General features: G+C 41.7%; 1 protein-coding gene across 4 annotated transcripts; it reads left to right on the forward strand.

The window, feature by feature from the left end:
* The first annotated feature begins 595 nt into the window (after positions 1-595).
* On the forward strand, positions 596-17,911 carry rsf1b.1 (remodeling and spacing factor 1b, tandem duplicate 1). 4 transcript variants are annotated; one of them, XM_028983943.1, is made up of 18 exons: positions 596-724; positions 830-981; positions 1,067-1,213; positions 4,506-4,597; positions 4,689-4,781; positions 5,018-5,223; positions 5,876-6,030; positions 6,131-10,113; positions 10,310-10,576; positions 10,652-10,756; positions 10,840-10,919; positions 10,999-11,053; positions 11,712-11,827; positions 11,916-11,983; positions 13,692-13,902; positions 14,521-14,759; positions 14,835-15,011; positions 15,462-17,911. In XM_028983943.1, the coding sequence occupies exons 3-18, from the start codon at positions 1,081-1,083 to the stop codon at positions 16,055-16,057; spliced, it is 6,576 nt and encodes a 2,191-aa protein (XP_028839776.1). In that variant the 5' UTR covers positions 596-724; positions 830-981; positions 1,067-1,080; the 3' UTR covers positions 16,058-17,911. The 4 variants fall into 4 exon arrangements, with proteins under 4 accessions (XP_028839776.1, XP_028839777.1, XP_028839778.1 ...); XM_028983944.1 differs by having other exon boundaries at positions 600-729; XM_028983945.1 differs by lacking the exons at positions 596-724; positions 830-981; positions 1,067-1,213 and adding an exon at positions 3,460-3,670 and having other exon boundaries at positions 6,131-9,241; positions 9,326-10,113.
* Positions 17,912-18,627: the final 716 nt, after the last annotated feature.

The following is an 18,627-nucleotide window of genomic DNA, read 5'->3' on the forward strand; positions in this document are numbered from 1 at the left end:
GACGTAGGAAGGGTAGATCAGGACGAGGCAGAACAAAGGACCGGTGTCTGCTGTTTAGATTATGTGTCTGTGCTTGTCGCGGTTTCATTAACATCTGGTGCTGTCCGGGAAGCAGCTTACACACAGTGAAAGCTCACATGGTGAAAAACTGGTTTGAAACACTACTAAAAAAAACAACCTGACACTCATTTAAAACTTGATTCTCAATCCAGACCATCTTCTTGGCCAATCCCAATGAATACACGTGATGTCTTATTTTGAACCACAATTTTATCTACATCGGTTCACCAATAGTGGGAGCTTGTAAGTGTGTTGAGACTATTTGAGTTGAGCTTTTTTTAAGTATGTGGTGTCCAGAAGTCACAAATTTATACATGTTCAAAACAGACAGAATCCCTGACATGCATTTGGAACATATTTTGACTGATTTAAAAGAGAACAGAGGCGACTGGTGAACCTGCTGACTGTTCCCACACCAGATAGAACCGGTTTTCTAAACCCTGTTCGTATCACCTTTCAGTTTCACAACTGGGGTAAACAACTGCCTCCCCCCAACCCATCGCCTACAGTCACCCTGAAACCGGATCCAAATGTTCCTTTCTGACGCAGGTTGGGGCGTTTCCACGTGTCTGAGACAGCCACCGGAGAGACCAGACCCCGTCTAAAATAGGTCGTGGATGAATACGGCAATCATTGAGGCTACAGAAAAACTATCACCCGGCAGGTCAGGTCAGAGGAGCAAAGCCCTATATGCATATTCACAGGACCGCTCTTAAGTGTGCATACTTTGCTACACACAAATGTCAAACTAATTCTGTACGCATTACAGATAACCGAGAGTACAACTGTGCCATTTCCCATCACCCATGAATTCTGTGAATTTTTAACTCAGACTGAGTTTTGCATCAGTGATGCTGTTCGGGTTGTAAACATGAGAAAGCTGTGAACAGATTTGCACAAGAGAATTGGGCGATGGAGGAGGTAACCGATTCCTGTTCTCTTTCTATACTGCTCTATAGCAAGGCTCTCCATCCCTAATCCTACTCTTCCTGTACCATTTGGGCAGGAAGAAGAAAGAAGATGAGCAGTCACTTCTGCAAATGCTTTACAACTAGACTCAGCCCTCTGCATAATCCTGACCTACTGCCCTCTGTATCCAGCCACATGACCTATCCAATTGAAATGTGTCCAGGAAATACCAAATGCAGTCCAGGTCAGTCAGACTGGTATGGAGGGCTATGAGTACCAAAGTTAAATAGATAAATACACATAATATAATGTGTTGTGAATTATTTAAAATGGGAAATTAAAAAGTAAATGCATGAATTATACAAGGGACTAGTTATAAATTTACCCGGCAATCTGTTAATGAACTAACAGATTATAAATATCTGCCAATCAAACTGTTCAAGTTTGTAAAGACATAAAGGGCTATTGGACAATAATTATTTTACCGACTCACAGGAATGTTCTTCAGATTCCCACTCTAGCATCTCCTTTAGTTTATTCATAATAGGTAAGTCAGAAAGTAATTGTAACAACTAGGTAATCACTTTTTTTTCAATTATCATAATTAGTGACAGCTTTCATCTGTAAATTGGTTTTTAATGGCATAGTTCATTCATACACGGTTTCCTTAGTTGTCAAATACTAAGATCCTGCTTGGAAGATCCGGCAAATTTAAACCTTTTACTAAATTCAACAAATACCATGGCACCTCTTACTAAAGGTCTGAGGAAAAAAGAGGGGAGTGAGTGGTTGAGTGTTATACTGCAGTCTTGCCTCATAGCATCTCCTGCTGGAGACTAGGTAGTAGTGTAACTTATTTGCACCAAGCAACCTTGTGCTTCATGTTGTCACAGGATGGCAGACCATTTAGTAAAGATTTTACTTTACACATTTTACTCCAGTATAAGTAAAAGGTTGCACTTTAAAATACCATTTAATATAATAAATTTAAACTACAAAAATACTTGCCTTCAGATGTGTACTTCAAAAGTATCAATTTACCAAAGTAATCGTCTAATTTTAGGCACTGTCACGTCTGTCTCAACAATCATTTAACAGAATGTGTTTCATTAATCTAATGTTCATTAAAATGATTGTAAGCACAAAACACTGAAGGCAAACTTAAAGGGTTTGAGAACATGAGAAGTTTATAAGTCAGATTTACTATAATAGGAAGTGGTGTTTGTATAAATTTAGGGTGGTAGTAGCCTAGTGGGTAACACACTTGCCTATGAACCAGAAGACCCGGGTTTGAATCCCACTTACTACCATTGTGTCCCTGACAAGACACTTAACCCTAAGTTGCTCCAGGGGGGGACTGTCCCTGTAACTACTGATTGTAAGTTGCTCTGGATAAGGGCGTCTGATAAATGCCGTAAATGTAAATTCAGAAGAAGTGGGTGACGTCAGTGGGCGGGGCTTGCAGTGTTTGTAGGTGTGGTGTTTACCTGCTCAACGTGAAGCTTTATCTGCTGCACTAAACACGATAGGAAGGTTACAAAATGCTTGCTGTATAGTTGTGTTGTTTAGAAAGACTTTTTTGTCGCTTTTCCAATTTTTAAGATCATCTGAACTAGACATTAGACAACTAGACATCTAATTACATTAGATGCCATTTAAAACAATAACCTGACTTAAAATGTACTGTTAATGTGCCTTATATCTTATGTAGGGGTGCTGACGTCGGTGTTATTTTGATTGTCTGCTGCAATGAACATGTGATGAGCTGCGGACAGAAAGACATTTCTGCAAATTAAATCTCGGTTCGTTTAAGAAGTTAACAATTCTACCAACATTCAGCCATTCAGAAACAGATTCGGCACGAGTTGCGCAAATTGCATGTAAAAATGTTGCGTTTTAATAAGTCGTGCGGGGTGTTATAAGATAAGAAACATTTATGCAACAGTCATGTCACTGCGTCTAATGTAGTGAGGTGAAAGGTAAGAAATTACACATTGAAATGTAGTGGAGTTAAAGTAAAAAGTATTTCCAAAGGGATATATTTCAGTAAATGGGTTAGATTTGTCTGTGGCACCTGTACGTTACATAACAAGCCTTACTCTTGGGATCACTAATGCATCTATCTATGTATCTGTCTGTTGTATAGAGCATAGATTCTTCATACACAATAAAAATGTCAATATGTTCAAGCCATATTCCAAAACAGGCAAACAAATCCCTGGAAACCGACGCGACGACCGGAGCTCTTTTCAGCGGAGGTGCGCGGGGATCCGACGTATTTAAGTGCCGCTGCAGCGTGAGCGCTTGTTTTGACGGTGTGAAGATGTTGGTCTCGGGTAGGGGGGGTTTTTTCTGTAATAGAACGTGACTGCCGGGTTATTCCTAATTCCCGCGGCAATTCCTGCTCACGGATGCGCGTTTGTTTACATTAGTGCTCCTCCGACTGTACCGCAAAGGCCTCTGGGCCACTCGCCTCTTCGACGCGCTGAATTGTGGGCAGTCATTGGTCCTCCGAGCTTACAGTCTTCTGCCCCCTCCGCTGGAAAAATGGCTGCCTCGGCGGCGGCGGTGGCTTCTTCCCCCGGGTTGTGCCCGGGCTTCGCGGTGATCTGCTCCTTTCTGGAGCGCTACGGAGCGCTGCTGGATCTGCCGGAGCTCACCTTCCCGCAGCTGGAGCGATATCTGCAGGAGAAGTCCTCAGGTGGGCTTTAAGAGGGACTGTGCGGTGTGGGAGGAGGACACCTCCATTGCATGAGTGCAAATGTTCGCGCTGGCTGTTGTGTTATTGTCTGGTATCAGCGCGTCGTGTTGCAATGCTGGAGTTTTCATTGTCGCCTGGGTTGCAGTAAACGCGTTGGAATGGCGCTAGACAGAGTTTCGAGCCGCAGTTAACTTTCGTTCGGTCGGTAAGATGCGTATTTTCTGCGACAACAAATGCTTCTTGTCTCGGGATTTATTTTCCTGGCTTTATGTGGCCAGGACCCGTTTGCTCTCCATCACACATAGAAAACACAGCGATCCGCGCCGAGCCGAGCAAACGCTGCGCGCTTTTACACGGCAGCACAGCCCGCACGGCGCTACTTCGCGCTTGTTGTGCACGGCAGGAGGTTGCGGAGCAGCCACAATGAGCGGAATATTTACCCTTAAATAAATTGGCCCAGCCAGTCGTTTGCGGGGCTGCGGTGCGCATGCGCGGTCCGGCTAAACTTCCTGCTGGCGCGGCCGCGCTGTTGTGAACTTCTGTCATTCGCCAGCCAGGGTTCTTCTGGTGGAATTAAAAGGTAATAATTCATTAATTGATTCTGCGTTTATCCATATGCTCGAAGACGCTTTACAAATCTAAACTAAAAACGAGGCGAGCAAAGCCGTTCATAGACGGAAAAAAGCAAGCAAGAGGTTTGCATCAGAACGTTCTGTAATTACAAACGAGAGAAATGATTTGAACTAATACTTGTAGTTTTTTCGTTTTTCTACACGTCACCATTTACATTTGTTGCTAATGACACAATCGATGAATTTTTTTCTACTTTTAACAGTTCCTAAGTTATTGGTGGATCTTCATGTGAAATTGCTGAGGAAAGTCGGCAAGTCTGTGTCTGCAGACAGATGGGAGAAGTATCTTGTGAAGGCCAGTGGTTTTATCTGGGATTTATTATAGTGTTTCGTTATCCTTCGTGTCTGTTGTATGCTTAAGTTATGGTCTTCATTCATTTTCCCAGGTTTGCCAGGAGTTTAATGCAACATGGGCATGGGAGCTGGAAAAGAAGGGTTACAAAGAGATGACCGTGGAGTGCAAAACAGGAATTCTCAAGGTAACTTTTGCTCTGGTTTAAGGGCTCATTCAGAGTAGTAATTTATAATTTTTAAATGAAGCAGTGCTCAGTACAGAGAGTGACGCTACCCTGAATTAATGTTATTTCATAAATAATTTTAAAATCCTGAAATGTCAGGAAAATGTCATAATGATCATAAACTCATGTTAATTATTTTGTTAATTTCTTACATCCAATTAAGTTACAGTGTGATTTTTGTGCCTTTTCCCCTCTAGTATCTATGTGAATGTCAGTTTGATGACAATGTTAAGTTTAAAATGGCCATCAATGAGGAAGACCCTGACAAGATGCGCCTGCAGCCCATTGGCAGGGATAAAGATGGTTTGATGTACTGGTTTCAACTGGACCAGGACCACAATGTCCGTATCTATGTGGAGGAGCAGGATGACCTGGATGGGTCATCGTGGAAATGCATTGTCAGGTATGTTTATGTTGTCTGTTTATATTTACGGCATTTATCAGACATCCTTATTACATGGACAGTCCCCCTGGAGACACTCAGGGTTAAATGTCTCACTCAGGGACACAATGGTAGTAAGTGGGGTTTCTCTATATATAAAAGATTTACTGCTAGAGCTATCATGTTGTCATAATTGGATTGTACAAATCAGTGAAATCAGACAGTGCATGTTAAATATGTTACTACAACAATACAGAAAACCAAGCATTGGCTTAGATCACTGGTTTAATTCATAGGTTTTAATTCCCATCCTCTCATTTGACACACTTCTCTACTAAGTACCACCCAGATCTGGAGCGGAGTCAGGTGTGCAGGAACTGTATCATACAATAACAACAACTTTTTTAAAATAACCAGAAGAGAGAAAAAATAGCAACCTCCTGCACTGTTCCATCTTCTTTCTCCTCCGGCTGCTCCTGTTAGGGGCTCACCACAGCAGACCAGCCGGTCTGGTTGTCCGTACAATGGATTTGGCAAAAGTTTTATGTCTGATACCCTCCCCATTTACCCAGGATTGGAACTGACACCAAGAATCACACATGTCCCCAGTGGCTGGGTTTGAAATCGTAATGTAAATTATTCATATAAAGTGTTGTTATATTTTGAACTGCAGGGATAGGAATGACCTTGCTGAAGTCCTGGCCCTGCTGAAGACCCAGATTGACCCTGCTCTTCTGATAAAGAAAGAGACTGAAGAAGGGTCTTCCAGAACAAGTCCAAGCCTAGATGATGAAGACAAAATGAAGAAAGGAGAGGAAGGCTGTACAGGTAATTGCAGAGCTGGATTTTAGTTTTAGGAATATAATTCTCTAATATAGATGTTAGTTTGTAACTGACATGTAATAATGACATTTTATTAATGTTGCAGGGGAGGTAAATTCTGAAAATGAAGAAAAGTCCACTAATGCATCACACGTTTCCAGCAAAACTGAAATTCAAGTAGAAGAAGCAGCAAAAGAAACCATAAAACAGGAGCTGATTGAAGCTGTGCCTTTCCAGATTGGTACAAAAGACTTTCAAAAAGAGCGGGAGGATGCAACAATCAAAGAAAAAGTCCAGTTAGGAGTCAAGGAGGAAGAAGAACAGCCTGACCATAATGCCAAGGAGCCCTCAGAAGAGCAGAGAAAAGCTGCCGATGAGCGTCAACGAGTAATTAAGCATGACCAACAGGCTAAAATCCCCCTGAAGAAAAGAGAGATGAAACGAAGTGCTGACTATGAGAACAGCAATGTCGCTAGCAGCAGCATCAATGTATTCAACCCATCTAATGCATCCAATGCCTGCGATGGGACCAAACCTGCAATCATGAATGGTGATGAAGTCACCAAGAACAAGCCACCTTGTTCTTCACTGGGAATACCAAAGGACGATGAGCAAAAGGACGACGTGGGCAAAACACCAAATGAAAATTTGCGAAAATGTGAAGAAAATGAGAATAAGCTGAAGAATGTTGATGTAACATATAGTTTAGAAGAAGGAATGGAGATTGAACAGCCTGGAACATGTTCTTTACAGTCAAAATTGTCTACGGTGGTAGAACACAGTACATTAGAGTCATATGAACAAAGAGAGAAAAGTACTCAACTTACTGATACTGAAATTTCATCTGGAGCAAATATTTCCACAAACATTGAAAATTTGGCTAAAATAGATGAATCAGCATTGAAAGTGAATACTTTGTCCTCTGAATCAGCAGACTTGTCAGAGTCACGAAATGATGCTCCAACCCAAATGAAGAGTTCAGCATCTCCTTCTGAACCCGGTGAAAGATCTGATGGTAAAATGTCAAGTAAAGAGGAGAAGATGGGAGAAGATGTCCTACCTGAACAGTCCATGAAAACAGAAACGTGTCAAGAAGTTGAAGCATCAGTTGCACCTCCTAATCCGATAGGTGAAACTCCCACTACCCACCTGCGAGAAGATTCTGCCATTTGTCCCCATTCTACAGACAAACATGGACAAGAACAGGACAAGTCTTCTGTCCTTAGGAATGTTGATATGGTTCCAACTAGTACAGTGTCTGAAGAGGCTGCAAAAGGTACAGGTGAAGTCCAAAAGACACCAAAACATCAGAACACTGCAAAAAAAGAAATGTCACACTTTGCCCTCAGTCATGAAGACAAGACTCCTGTCTTAATAGAAAGGATAGAAAAAGTAGACAATCGCCCTTCCCTCAAAGAGAGCGATAAAGCAGACAAGTCTCCAGCTCTTGGTAAAATGGATGAACGTTCTCAGGTGGTAGAATCAGAAAAAATGGACGTATGTGATGAGCCTTCAAAAGAATCCAAAATAAGTTTGTCAATATTCAAGGCGCAAGACGTTAGGGTTTCTGCTAAAGGAACTGTAAAAGAGCCCATAAAAGAATTGGAAAGGGTTGAGCCTGTGGAGGGCGCAGAAGAAGATCATTTTGAAAAGGCAGGCGCTGTCTCCAGAGTCACAGAGAAAGAAGGAAGCTGTATGGTAGATGAGGGAAATGCTTTGACTGAGACTGAAAAACAAAATGGCCCAGAAGTCACAAGTAAAGTGACTGTTGATGACACTTGGAGAATGGGCGCCTGTAAAGGAATGATCCCACTAACTGAAGCAACTGGCTCTTCTAAAGTAATTGCTGAGGGAAATGTTCAAAAAGAAACCTGTGCAGAGTCTGTAAAGGCCATGTCCTTGCAGCGCAATGGTGCAGAAAATGAAGAGGAGCCCATCGAACTTTCTTCAGTACCAGGTGAGCAGAGTAACAGAAGTAACAGTGGTGCAGAAAACAAAGAGGAACCCACAGAACTCTCTTCAGTACCGGGTGAGCAGAGTAAGCCCACCCAGCCTTCACCTTTGAGGAAAAATAACGCTGAATCTGAAAAAGAAAGGAAAGACGGGGACAAAACCGAGGCTGAATCTGAAAAAGAAAGGAAAGACGGGGACAAAACCGAGGCTGAATCTGAAAAAGAAAGGAAAGACGGGGACAAAACCGAGGCTGAATCTGAAAAAGAAAGGAAAGACGGGGACAAAACCGAGGCTGAAACTGAAAAAGAAAGGAAAGACGGGAACAAAACCGAGGCTGAATCTGAAAAAGAAAGGAAAGACGGGGACAAAACCGAGGCTGAATCTGAAAAAGAAAGGAAAGACGGGGACAAAATCGAGGCTGAACCTCAAAAGGAAAGGAAAGACGGGGACAAAATCGAGGCTGAACCTCAAAAAGAAAGAAAAGAGCGGGACAAAATCGAGGCTGAACCTCAAAAAGAAAGAAAAGAGTGGGACAAAATCGAGGCTGAACCTCAAAAAGAGAGGAAAGACCGGGACAAAACCAAGGCTGAACCTCAAAAAGAAAGGAAAGACCGGGACAAAATCGAGGCGGAACCTGAAAAAGAAAGGAAAGACCGGGACAAAATCGAGGCGGAATCTGAAAAAGAAAGGAAAGACCGGGACAAAATCGAGGCGGAATCTGAAAAAGAAAGGAAAGACCGGGACAAAATCGAGGCGGAATCTGATAAAGAAAGGAAAGACCGGGACAAAATCGAGGCGAAATCTGAAAAAGAAAGGAAAGACCGGGACAAAATCGAGGCGGAATCTGATAAAGAAAGGAAAGACCGGGACAAAATCGAGGCGGAATCTGAAAAAGAAAGGAAAGACCGGGACAAAATCGAGGCGGAATCTGAAAAAGAAAGGAAAGACCGGGACAAAATCGAGGCGGAATCTGAAAAAGAAAGGAAAGACCGGGACAAAATCGCGGCTGAACCTGAAAAAGAAAGGAAAGAACAGGACAAAATCGCGGCTGAACCTCAAAAAGAAAACCAAGACAGGGACAAAATCGAGGCTGAACCTCAAAAAGAAAACCAAGACCGGGACAAAATCGAGGCTGAACCTGAAAAAGAAATCCAAGACCGGGACAAAATTGAGGCTGAACCTGAAAAAGAAATCCAAGACCAGGACAAAATCGAGGCTGAACCTGGAAAAGAAATCCAAGACAGGGACAAAATCGAGGGTGAATCTGAAAAAGAAAACCAAGACCGGGACAAAACTGAGGCTGATCCTGAAAAAGAAAGGAAAGACCGGGACAAAATCGCAGCTGAACCTGAAAAAGAAAGGAAAGAATGGGACAAAATCGCGGCTGTACCTCAAAAAGAAAACCAAGACAGGGACAAAATCGAGGCTGAACCTGAAAAAGAAAACCAAGACCGGGACAAAATCGAGGCTGAACCTGAAAAAGAAATCCAAGACCAGGACAAAATCGAGACTGAACCTGGAAAAGAAATCCAAGACAGGGACAAAATCGAGGGTGAATCTGAAAAAGAAAACCAAGACCGGGACAAAACTGAGGCTGATCCTGAAAAAGAAAGGAAAGAACGGGACAAAAATCAAGCCGCTCAGAAGGTGGCGTTAGATGGCCAGGTCGACGTGTCCTCAACTGAGACAAAAGAAAGTAATGTTCACCAAGCGAGTTCTGAAGAAAATTGGACTGAGTACAAGCAGAATGGGGAGAGGAGTGAGAATGACACGTCAGTGTTTCGGGCAGAAGAGGGTGAGGACGTTCAAGCTTCATCTGAGGACCAGAATGATGGAAGGGGTCAGAAGGTCCAGATGGCTTCACGTCATAGAGCCACCGAGCATCTGAGAGAACAGAGAAGGGCTGATTCCGAGACAGAAATGTGTGACGGACGGTCTCTGAGGAGGTCGCCTCGGATCTGCAGGCCCACGGCCAAGCTGGCTGAGATCCAGGACCGGAAACAAGACAAGAAGCCGACCACACCCCTGCCCACCAAAGAGAAGGTTACAGCAGAAGAGGATGTTGAGGAGGACACTCCAGCGCCGAAAAAACCAAAAGAAAAGAAGGTCGACACTGATGCTCAACCAAAGGCAAAGGTAAAGAAAAAGATTTTTTACATTTACAGCATTTACCAGACACCCTTATCAGGAGTGACTTACAGGGACAGTCCCCCCCTGGGGTTAAGTGTCCTGCTCAGGGACACAAAGGTGGGATTTGTTCTCTGTTCTTATTATTCTGTAAAATTTGACCGGATGAGCAAACACTGATGAGAATATCACATTTGTATTACAGGGACGACGGAGACGGAGGGCAAGGTGGTCTAATACTCGCACTCGGCGCAAAAAGAAAGGTTCGGATGAGGATGATGAAGATAACGATGATGATGAGAGTGACGAGAGTGAGGACGATGACAGTGATGAAGATTACAAAGTGGAAAAGCGGCCAAGAAGGAGGAACCGAGAAAAGAACAGTTCAGATTCATCCACATCCTGCTCTGATGATGATCAACCAAATGATGATCCCTGTAAACACTGTGGACTACCCAACCACCCTGAGCTGGTGGGTCATGTGACACTTTCTTCATTGTACTTGTGAAATTCTGCATATTAACTCTCCTCTGCCATGTTATTGTAGATTCTACTGTGTGACTCATGTGATAGTGGATATCACACAGCGTGTCTGAGACCACCCCTCATGATCATCCCAGATGGAGAATGGTTCTGCCCTCCATGCCAGCATGTATGTACAGACAAAACGGACCCGCTAATGAGCTGCATGTCAGGTGTAAGAGGGCTTATGTCTGTTATTTTTTTGACTTGCAGAAACTTCTCTGTGAGAAGCTGGAGGAACAGTTACAGAACCTTGATGCAGTTTTGAAGAAGAGGGAACGCGCAGAGCGTAGGTAAGAACCTTTTAAGGTGATTATTTTGCTTATCTAACATTGTAATCACACATAACAAAATCTTTTCAATCCCCTTCAGGAAGGAGCGTTTGGTCTATGTTGGGATCAGTGTGGAAAATATCATAACCCCATCAGTAAGTGCTAGAGTTTATTACAGCACCGTTCATTCTAACTGAGATTGCTGCAACACAGCATAAATATAATTCCACATTAATTCACTGTTTCCAGTCTTATGAGCAGGAGTTTAGGACCTTTTTATTACTGAAGATGAATCAAAAAAAGTCTCTTAGGGAATATATATAACACCACTGAAAGGTTTAGGGTAATTTAGATATTTCCTTTATAAGAATAAATAGTCATTGACAAAGTTTCACATACTGATTTAGTTGAACCCACATTGGATTCAAGATACTGTACTAGTGTGAAAAGGTTAGTTTTATTGCTTTTTCAATCTGTTTTCAGCCATACTCAAAATAATTGACTAATTGTGAAAGAAGTGTTAAAGAAAACATTCTTCCATTTTAACTTAGTACTGATTATCGCTGATAAAATTTCTAAAGTATTTTTAAAGTATGTTTTTATCAATCACTTCATCAGAGAGTTATGACAGTTTTCTGTGTTAGTGACTATTTTGGGCTGAAACAATGGGGTATCTTGTATCAGTGCATGTGATGATGACAGGTTTATCTGCACAGGTTAACATAGTCCAGAATGACGAAGTATTGTATGTAGTAGCCATGGGCTTCTCCCATTTAGTTTCAAAAAACATCACTAAAGATACCTATTTTCAAGGTGGAGCCAGAAGAACACAAAGAGCAAGAATTGGAAAAAAAAGAAAAGAAAGAAGTTAAGAAAAGCAAAAACTGGGGCAGAAGGTCAACAAGAGCAAAGAAATACATAAGCTACAGGTATTAACACAAATATGCTTAATTGTTCTTTTTGGCATAATTATCATGAGTCTCAAATGTAAGTATTTTCACTGTCTGCTGCTTTTAGGTTTGACGAGTTTGATGAAGCTATTGAAGAGGCAATTGAAGAAGACATCAAAGAGGCGGAGGGTGGAGGTGCAGTAGAGACTTTGGTCCAGATTATAACACCCAGTTTCGGTTGAGTTTTAGAGACAAAAGCTAATGCATTGGGCATCATTGTAATTAATAATTGATTCATTGGGAATGGAATCTAAAGGTTGAACCTAAATGTTTTAGGTTCACTTTTGGTTAATTATGGCAATTGCTGGGAACAGATAATATTATGAACTGTAATGCCCTCAATGTTCAATGTCTGTCCAGAACATATTTCACCACCCATGGAATTGTTTGAAACCTCAACATTTATCTCTATCCTCAATTCCATTAATTTTATGGCAGAGATCTTATAATGATGATGGGAGAGTCAAACCACATGTTAGCAAAATACACTGCTCACAAAAATTTAGAGAGCACAAAAATAAGACATCCTAGATCTGAATGAATGAAATATTCGTATTAAATACTTTCTTGCATAGTTGAATGTGTTCACAACAAAATCACATTAATCTTATTTCCATCAATAATTTTGATCAACCCATGGAGGTCTGGGGCAAGACCAGATGTGCTCAATTGGATTCAGGTCTGGGGAACGGGCGGGCCAGTCCATAGCATCAATGCCTTCGTCTTGCAGGAACTGCTGACAGTCCAGCCACGTGCATTCTTGCATTAGGAACCTAGGGCCAACCGCACCAGCAAATGGTCTCACAAGGGGTCTGAGGATCTTATTTTCTGAGGATCCCCTTGCCAATCTTGGTGTTCTCTGGCAAATGCAAGACATGCTGCACGGTGATTGGCTGTAAGCACAACCCCCACCTGTGGACGTCGGGCCCTCGTGCCACCCTCATGGAGTCTGTTTATGACCGTTTGAGCAGACACATGCACATTTGTGGCCTGCTGGAGGTAATTTTGCAGGACTCTGGCAGTGCTCCTCCTGTTCCTCCTTGCACAAAGGTGGAGGTAGTGGTCCTGGTGCTAGGTTGTTGCATCCTCCAAGTCTTCTGATGTACTGGCCTGTCCCCTGGTAGCACCTTTATTCTCTGGACACTACGCTGACAGAAACTGCAAACCTTAACACAGCTCACATTGATGTGCCATCCTGGATGAGCTGCACTACCTGAGCCACTTGTGTGGGTTGTAGACTCATCAGCCGGCAGGCATAGGAAGTGAGAAGTGGCCTGTGATCACCACCTGCAGGACCACGCCTTTATTGGGGACGTCTTGCTAATTGCCTATGATTTCCACCTGTTGTCTATTCCATTTGCACAACAGCATGTGACATTGCTTGTCAATCATTGTTGCTTCCTAAGTGGACAGTTTGATTTCACAGAAGTGTGATTGACTTGGAGTTACATGTGTTGTTTAAGTGTTCCCTTTATTTTTTTGAGCAGTGTAGTTTGAATGGGGTAAAGACCAGGATGACTCCTGCGCTCCACCACAGCATGAGTTTGACTAATCCTGGCGTTCAGGCCAGGCCTGTCCGTCTGAAACCAGCCCAGATCAAAATAGTTGTAATATGGTTTCTATTATTGTTTCTATCCCTGATCACAAATGGGCAAATCCAATAGTCACGCTCCCTAATATATTTAAGAATTTCTTCCCTTTCATTTTGTGTCATATTAATACTCCCAAGTTCCACATTGGGATCGCCTGTGACAATCATTGAAGATGATTCTGACTGTGAAAGGTTGAAATCAGAATGTTTGTGTTGACATTTGAAAAGAATGAACAATCTAGACTCCTGCAGGTGCTGGCAGAGGCAAGGACATGGCCAACATCACAGGCCACCGTGGGAAGGACATGTCTACCATTTTACAGGAAGAGGGCAAGGAAAACAGAAGGCCACCACGTCCGAGTGCTGGGCAGCGTAGAAAAAAGCGGCGGCGTCTCAATGACCTGGACAGTGACAGCACCGTGGATGATGATGAGAGTGAAGAAGAGTTCTGCCTTAGTGACAGGTGGGATTTCGGTGTTGCCAGTATAGTTGTTTTTGGTGGTCTGTCTTCATTTTAATTTTCGTTTTTAGTCTATGGACACATCTATTATTTTTTTTGTTTTTTATAAGTATTAGTCACATTCAGAATAATTTTAATCTGTCATAATCTAGTCAGAATGATCCATGATCCATCCATTTTAGTCTCATACAGTCAATGAAGACTGTACTTTAGTCTCTTTCTTTTTAGTAATGCAATTCTATTTATAACCCAGTCAATATAGTACAAGAACAGACAAAAACAACATATTCTTTTTGTCAAACCAATTTCGTAATTAAATCAGGATTGAAGAAGAGACATCATGGGAGACACAGGAAAGTGAAATGCTGCATTATAAAAATAAAATTAAAGAGGAAACAACATCTTGTTTTCATCAATGAAAATGACGAGACATTTTAGTATAGTTTTTATTTTGTAAAACACATTTAGTAGTGTTTTTAATATTAAACAATATTACATGACAAAGATATTTCATCATAAGTTTTGTTGACAAAAACAACACTTATTGCAGGACACAATTCTTCTAAGTAGACATTTTGTAACGGATTGATTTAATTAAGCAAGATTTCATTATGTCTGCAGCACGGAAGAAGAGTTTGTGGTGTCTGAATACGATGCAGAGAGTGACGCAGACGCCCAGTCACGTGAAGACAGTGACATTGGAAGCTGTGGCGGCCCACAATTCAGAGGTTCAGCCTGGTCCCGGAAGCCCATTAAGCGTCGGTGGAACACCCGGCAGCCCCGGGCCCGGCGTAGGCCAAGAGGGTACTCTGATGATGAGGAGCTGGAGGAGACGGAGGATGAGGAGGAAGACGAGATGGGTGAGGTTCTCTTCTGCCCTGCTTTTCTGCACTGCTCCTCAGGAAATTTGCTGAATGTTTCCTGTTTTGCTGCAGTCACCGAGGGCTCCAGCGAGTTCAGTGACAGTGACCTGGACATGCGGCGGCGGCGCTCACGTAGGAGCCAGAAGAAGCAGGTTAACTATTGTGAAACATCAGAATCGGAGGGATCTCAACCTTCCAACAAGAAGAAAATAAAATCCCGTCACAGACTGTCCACTTCAGACAGTGAAGGTTGGTGAAATCTGGCGCTCGGATTATTTATTGTGAATGCCAAGACTTTCACAGAATGTATTCATGGCTAATTGACCTTTATTTATTTATTTGTTTGTTTGCTATTTATGGGTTCCGGGGGGGTTCCTTTCACTCTGCATAGACATTTTTTTCAGTTTCTAAAAACATTTTCCATCTACGATGAAGTCTTGAGACTGAAAAAAGTGTTTCATTGTGCTGTGTGATAAAGGAAATGCACAAAACACAAATCTTTATGCAGGGAACATATCAGTCCAGGATGAATTTTACATTCGGAAACATCATGCAGCTGTACTGCTAGCGTTTAATATGCTTGTTAAATTCTCGTGAAATAACTGAAAGAGTTCGTTTTGATAGCTGTAATTTGTACATAATATGGATTTATTGGCGATATTGCTCCCTTTGACTGCTGTTCTGTTTCTGGTCCTTCAGCAAGCTTCAGTTCCAGAGACTCTTGTGATTACATAAGAAATTCTTCCAGCATCAATTCAGCAGAAGAAGGTGCAAAGAAACGCCGTCAGCACTTGCCACTGAAACGCCGGAGAGCATCTGAGGACGATGACTATTCAGATGACTCTGAAGAAGAGGAGCGCCCCGTGCGCAAGCGGGTGAACCGCATTGACTCTGATGATGATGATGATGATGATGAAGAGGTGAAAACCAAAAGCACATCAGAAAACACGAAAGAGGATTCCAATAAGCCTCAAAGGCTTGCCGTGGAGGAAGAAGTGGAGGCAGCAGCTCTTGAGAAAGGGTCCAGTCCACTTGATTACAATTTGGTTGAGCTTCCCCCTACCAATGGACAGAGCCCTATGAAGGGACTAGAAGGCTTCATCTCCCGGCCTGTAGGGGGCATTGGGACTCCTAGCCTGATTGGCCACGTCGGCCCAAAAAACAGCACCACCCCTGTTTCTATGGCAACCAATGGTCTAGCTTCCCAAGAGATAGTGCCACAGGATGAGGAAGAGGATGACCTCTTTGGTGTCACAGACCTTGTGGATTATGTGTGCAACAGCGAACAGTTGTGAAAAAGAAGAGAATGGTAATAATAAACTTGTTTTTTTTCCTCTCTTTTTGTCACAGTCTTTTTAAAGGCTGCTTCTTTGGAAATATTTTTTTCATTGTTCCAAGACATTAGCCTGATGCCAGCAATATAAACTAGGTAACAACTATATTGCACAGTGGTATTGTACAAACCGTTCTTTGTTCTGTGTCACCGTCTCCATGTTTCTGCAGTTTCATTGTTAACTTTCATACGAGACCCGGTGGCAGATGAACAAAAGCTGTTGATATTACACTTTTACAGAAGCAGTGTTCGAGGAAAAAGTTGGGGATGATTTCACCATGACTGTGCTCATCTGCCCGCATGAACGACCTTTTTCCTATGCCCATGATGTAACCATTGTCTTAGAAATACCAATAATCTGTTGTATATTCTTTGTTTGTTGGTCTTGGTAGGAATTAGCTGAATATCGTTTTTCCCTCCCATCATTATGAAGTTTTATATTTTATATGAAATCAGAGACCCTTACCTAAGAGTAAAAGAGATCAGACACTAGATTGCATTCCATTTTAGGACTGTATGCATTCTCCAGCTGTTTTATAAAGCGATATTTTTATTAGTTATATTTTGAGGTGACATTACATTTGGTTCGAAGTGAGAAGAAAACACTATTACGATGGTGGAATCTACTCTGCTTCTGAATGCTGAATGCTCCTGGGGTCCCACTATTTTCTAAGTAGACACAGTATACCTAGATTTTATAACATGCATTTTCTACAGCCAATTTTTAACCTGTTCTGTTTCCATCAGACAGCCTCTCAGTAGCCATCACTATCTGCTGCACTCCACCACCCCAAAAAAAGAAAAAAAAAAAAAACACACCTTTGAAGGATGGCAGCTCTGTAGTGCATGAAATGCCAAATCACTTGCTATTTGGGTATGATCTCATTGTACTACATATATGTGACTTAGACTTGAGGAAAATGTATTTGTTTAGTCTAACCATGTAAAGTCTGTGTGGGTGGACGTCTATTAAAATACTTTTTTTTTTTTTTGCCACCAACACTATCAGTGGATTCCATGCACTTCATTTCATCTCATTTTATTACAAATATTTAATAAAAGGGAATTGTTTTTCCCCAACAAGACCTTTTCTATTTTATTACATATTTTTCATCTTTAAAATGTTAGATTTCTGAATGTGTTTTTTTTTTTGTTATTTTAATGTAACACTACATCCATTTCTTTGTGATCGTTAATAATTTCATGATATAATTTCATGCAGCAAGATCACGTATTTCCGCCGTCACACGTTCTTGGTAAATGTACAGTGTAAAATTAATAAATATTTCAGAGCACCCCGAAACAAAAGTAACAAACAAGAATCCAAAACACCCAATATAAATGTGTTTATATCTGTAGTTTCTGTAACATATCTAGAAGCATTTTCTAACCATTTAATCTATATATTTGTGGCTCATTTTTCCATTTTTTTTGTGGTCTACATGTGCTTGTTTTCATGTAAGTTGTGATCTGACGTATGTTTCACGTTCTGATGTCTGACTGCTTGATAGATGTGTGTGATATTCTGCCATCTCATTGCTTCTCACGGCATTGTAAATAAAAGCCATGCGAAGGCTTACACTGGGGGGTTGGAGGCTGGATGATTTGGAAGTGACAAAACATGATTCATCAGCACATGAAAGCGTAGAATCATGCTGAAGCGTGCATGTTCCCAGAAGCTCCATCTACAGTATTAAGAAATGCCAGCTACTTCTCGCTTTATGATCATGAGTAAAAACATTTTGGTCAGAAAAAGAAAAAAAATGTTTATATGGTTTGTCCCCTTAGATCCAATTAAACATATTTAATATTTGAATTCTCAGTCTAAATGTTTTGTTATTGTTATACAGGACATAGGTGGTGGGCCAGCGATGAAGAGTCTGCCAGCTCCATTAAGAGTATCATGTGGTCTATATCCTCAGTTCAGTCGTCACTGGGGACCGCCATGGATTTCAGCATTTAGATGTGTTCTCTGTATCTGTCTGTTGCTCTTTTGGATTTTTGTTACCCTGTAATTTCTTTCAAATTAATACAATCTTGTACATTTTTCATAATAAAAGGGTTCTAAACCAAACTAATTTTCCTCTTTATCTGAATGGAAATATTTCAACATATGTTCAATACAGTATATCTGTTTGGCCAGAGGTATTAAGGGGCTATATGGTTTCCCCCATTTTTCCATTCCTGACATCTGGGGAAGGTTTTGATTTGAACCCCGAAAGAAGAACCAGTCTTTAAACATCTGTGATTTATGTTAGTGTGGAAAACATTGAAAGTGAGCGGGGTGATAAATACTCAGGTAGACTAGGTACAGTTGGAAAAGTAGTTTGAATTTATTCCCCTACTTCAGTTGTCTGCTCTTCCAAATCATTTCAGAAACAACCACAAACAATCAACAGGATCTTGCTATTTTCCTGGACAACTCACAGCTCTCACCTACAAAAGCCTGCAATAGACAACCAACTCTCCTTCTCGACTCACATCAGCAACCTTTCCCGCTCATGTAGATTCCTTCTCTACAATATCAGACAT

The sequence above is a fragment of the Denticeps clupeoides genome, chromosome 6 (assembly GCF_900700375.1).
Source record: "Denticeps clupeoides chromosome 6, fDenClu1.1, whole genome shotgun sequence".
In the NCBI taxonomy this organism is placed as follows: Eukaryota; Metazoa; Chordata; class Actinopteri; order Clupeiformes; family Denticipitidae; genus Denticeps; species Denticeps clupeoides.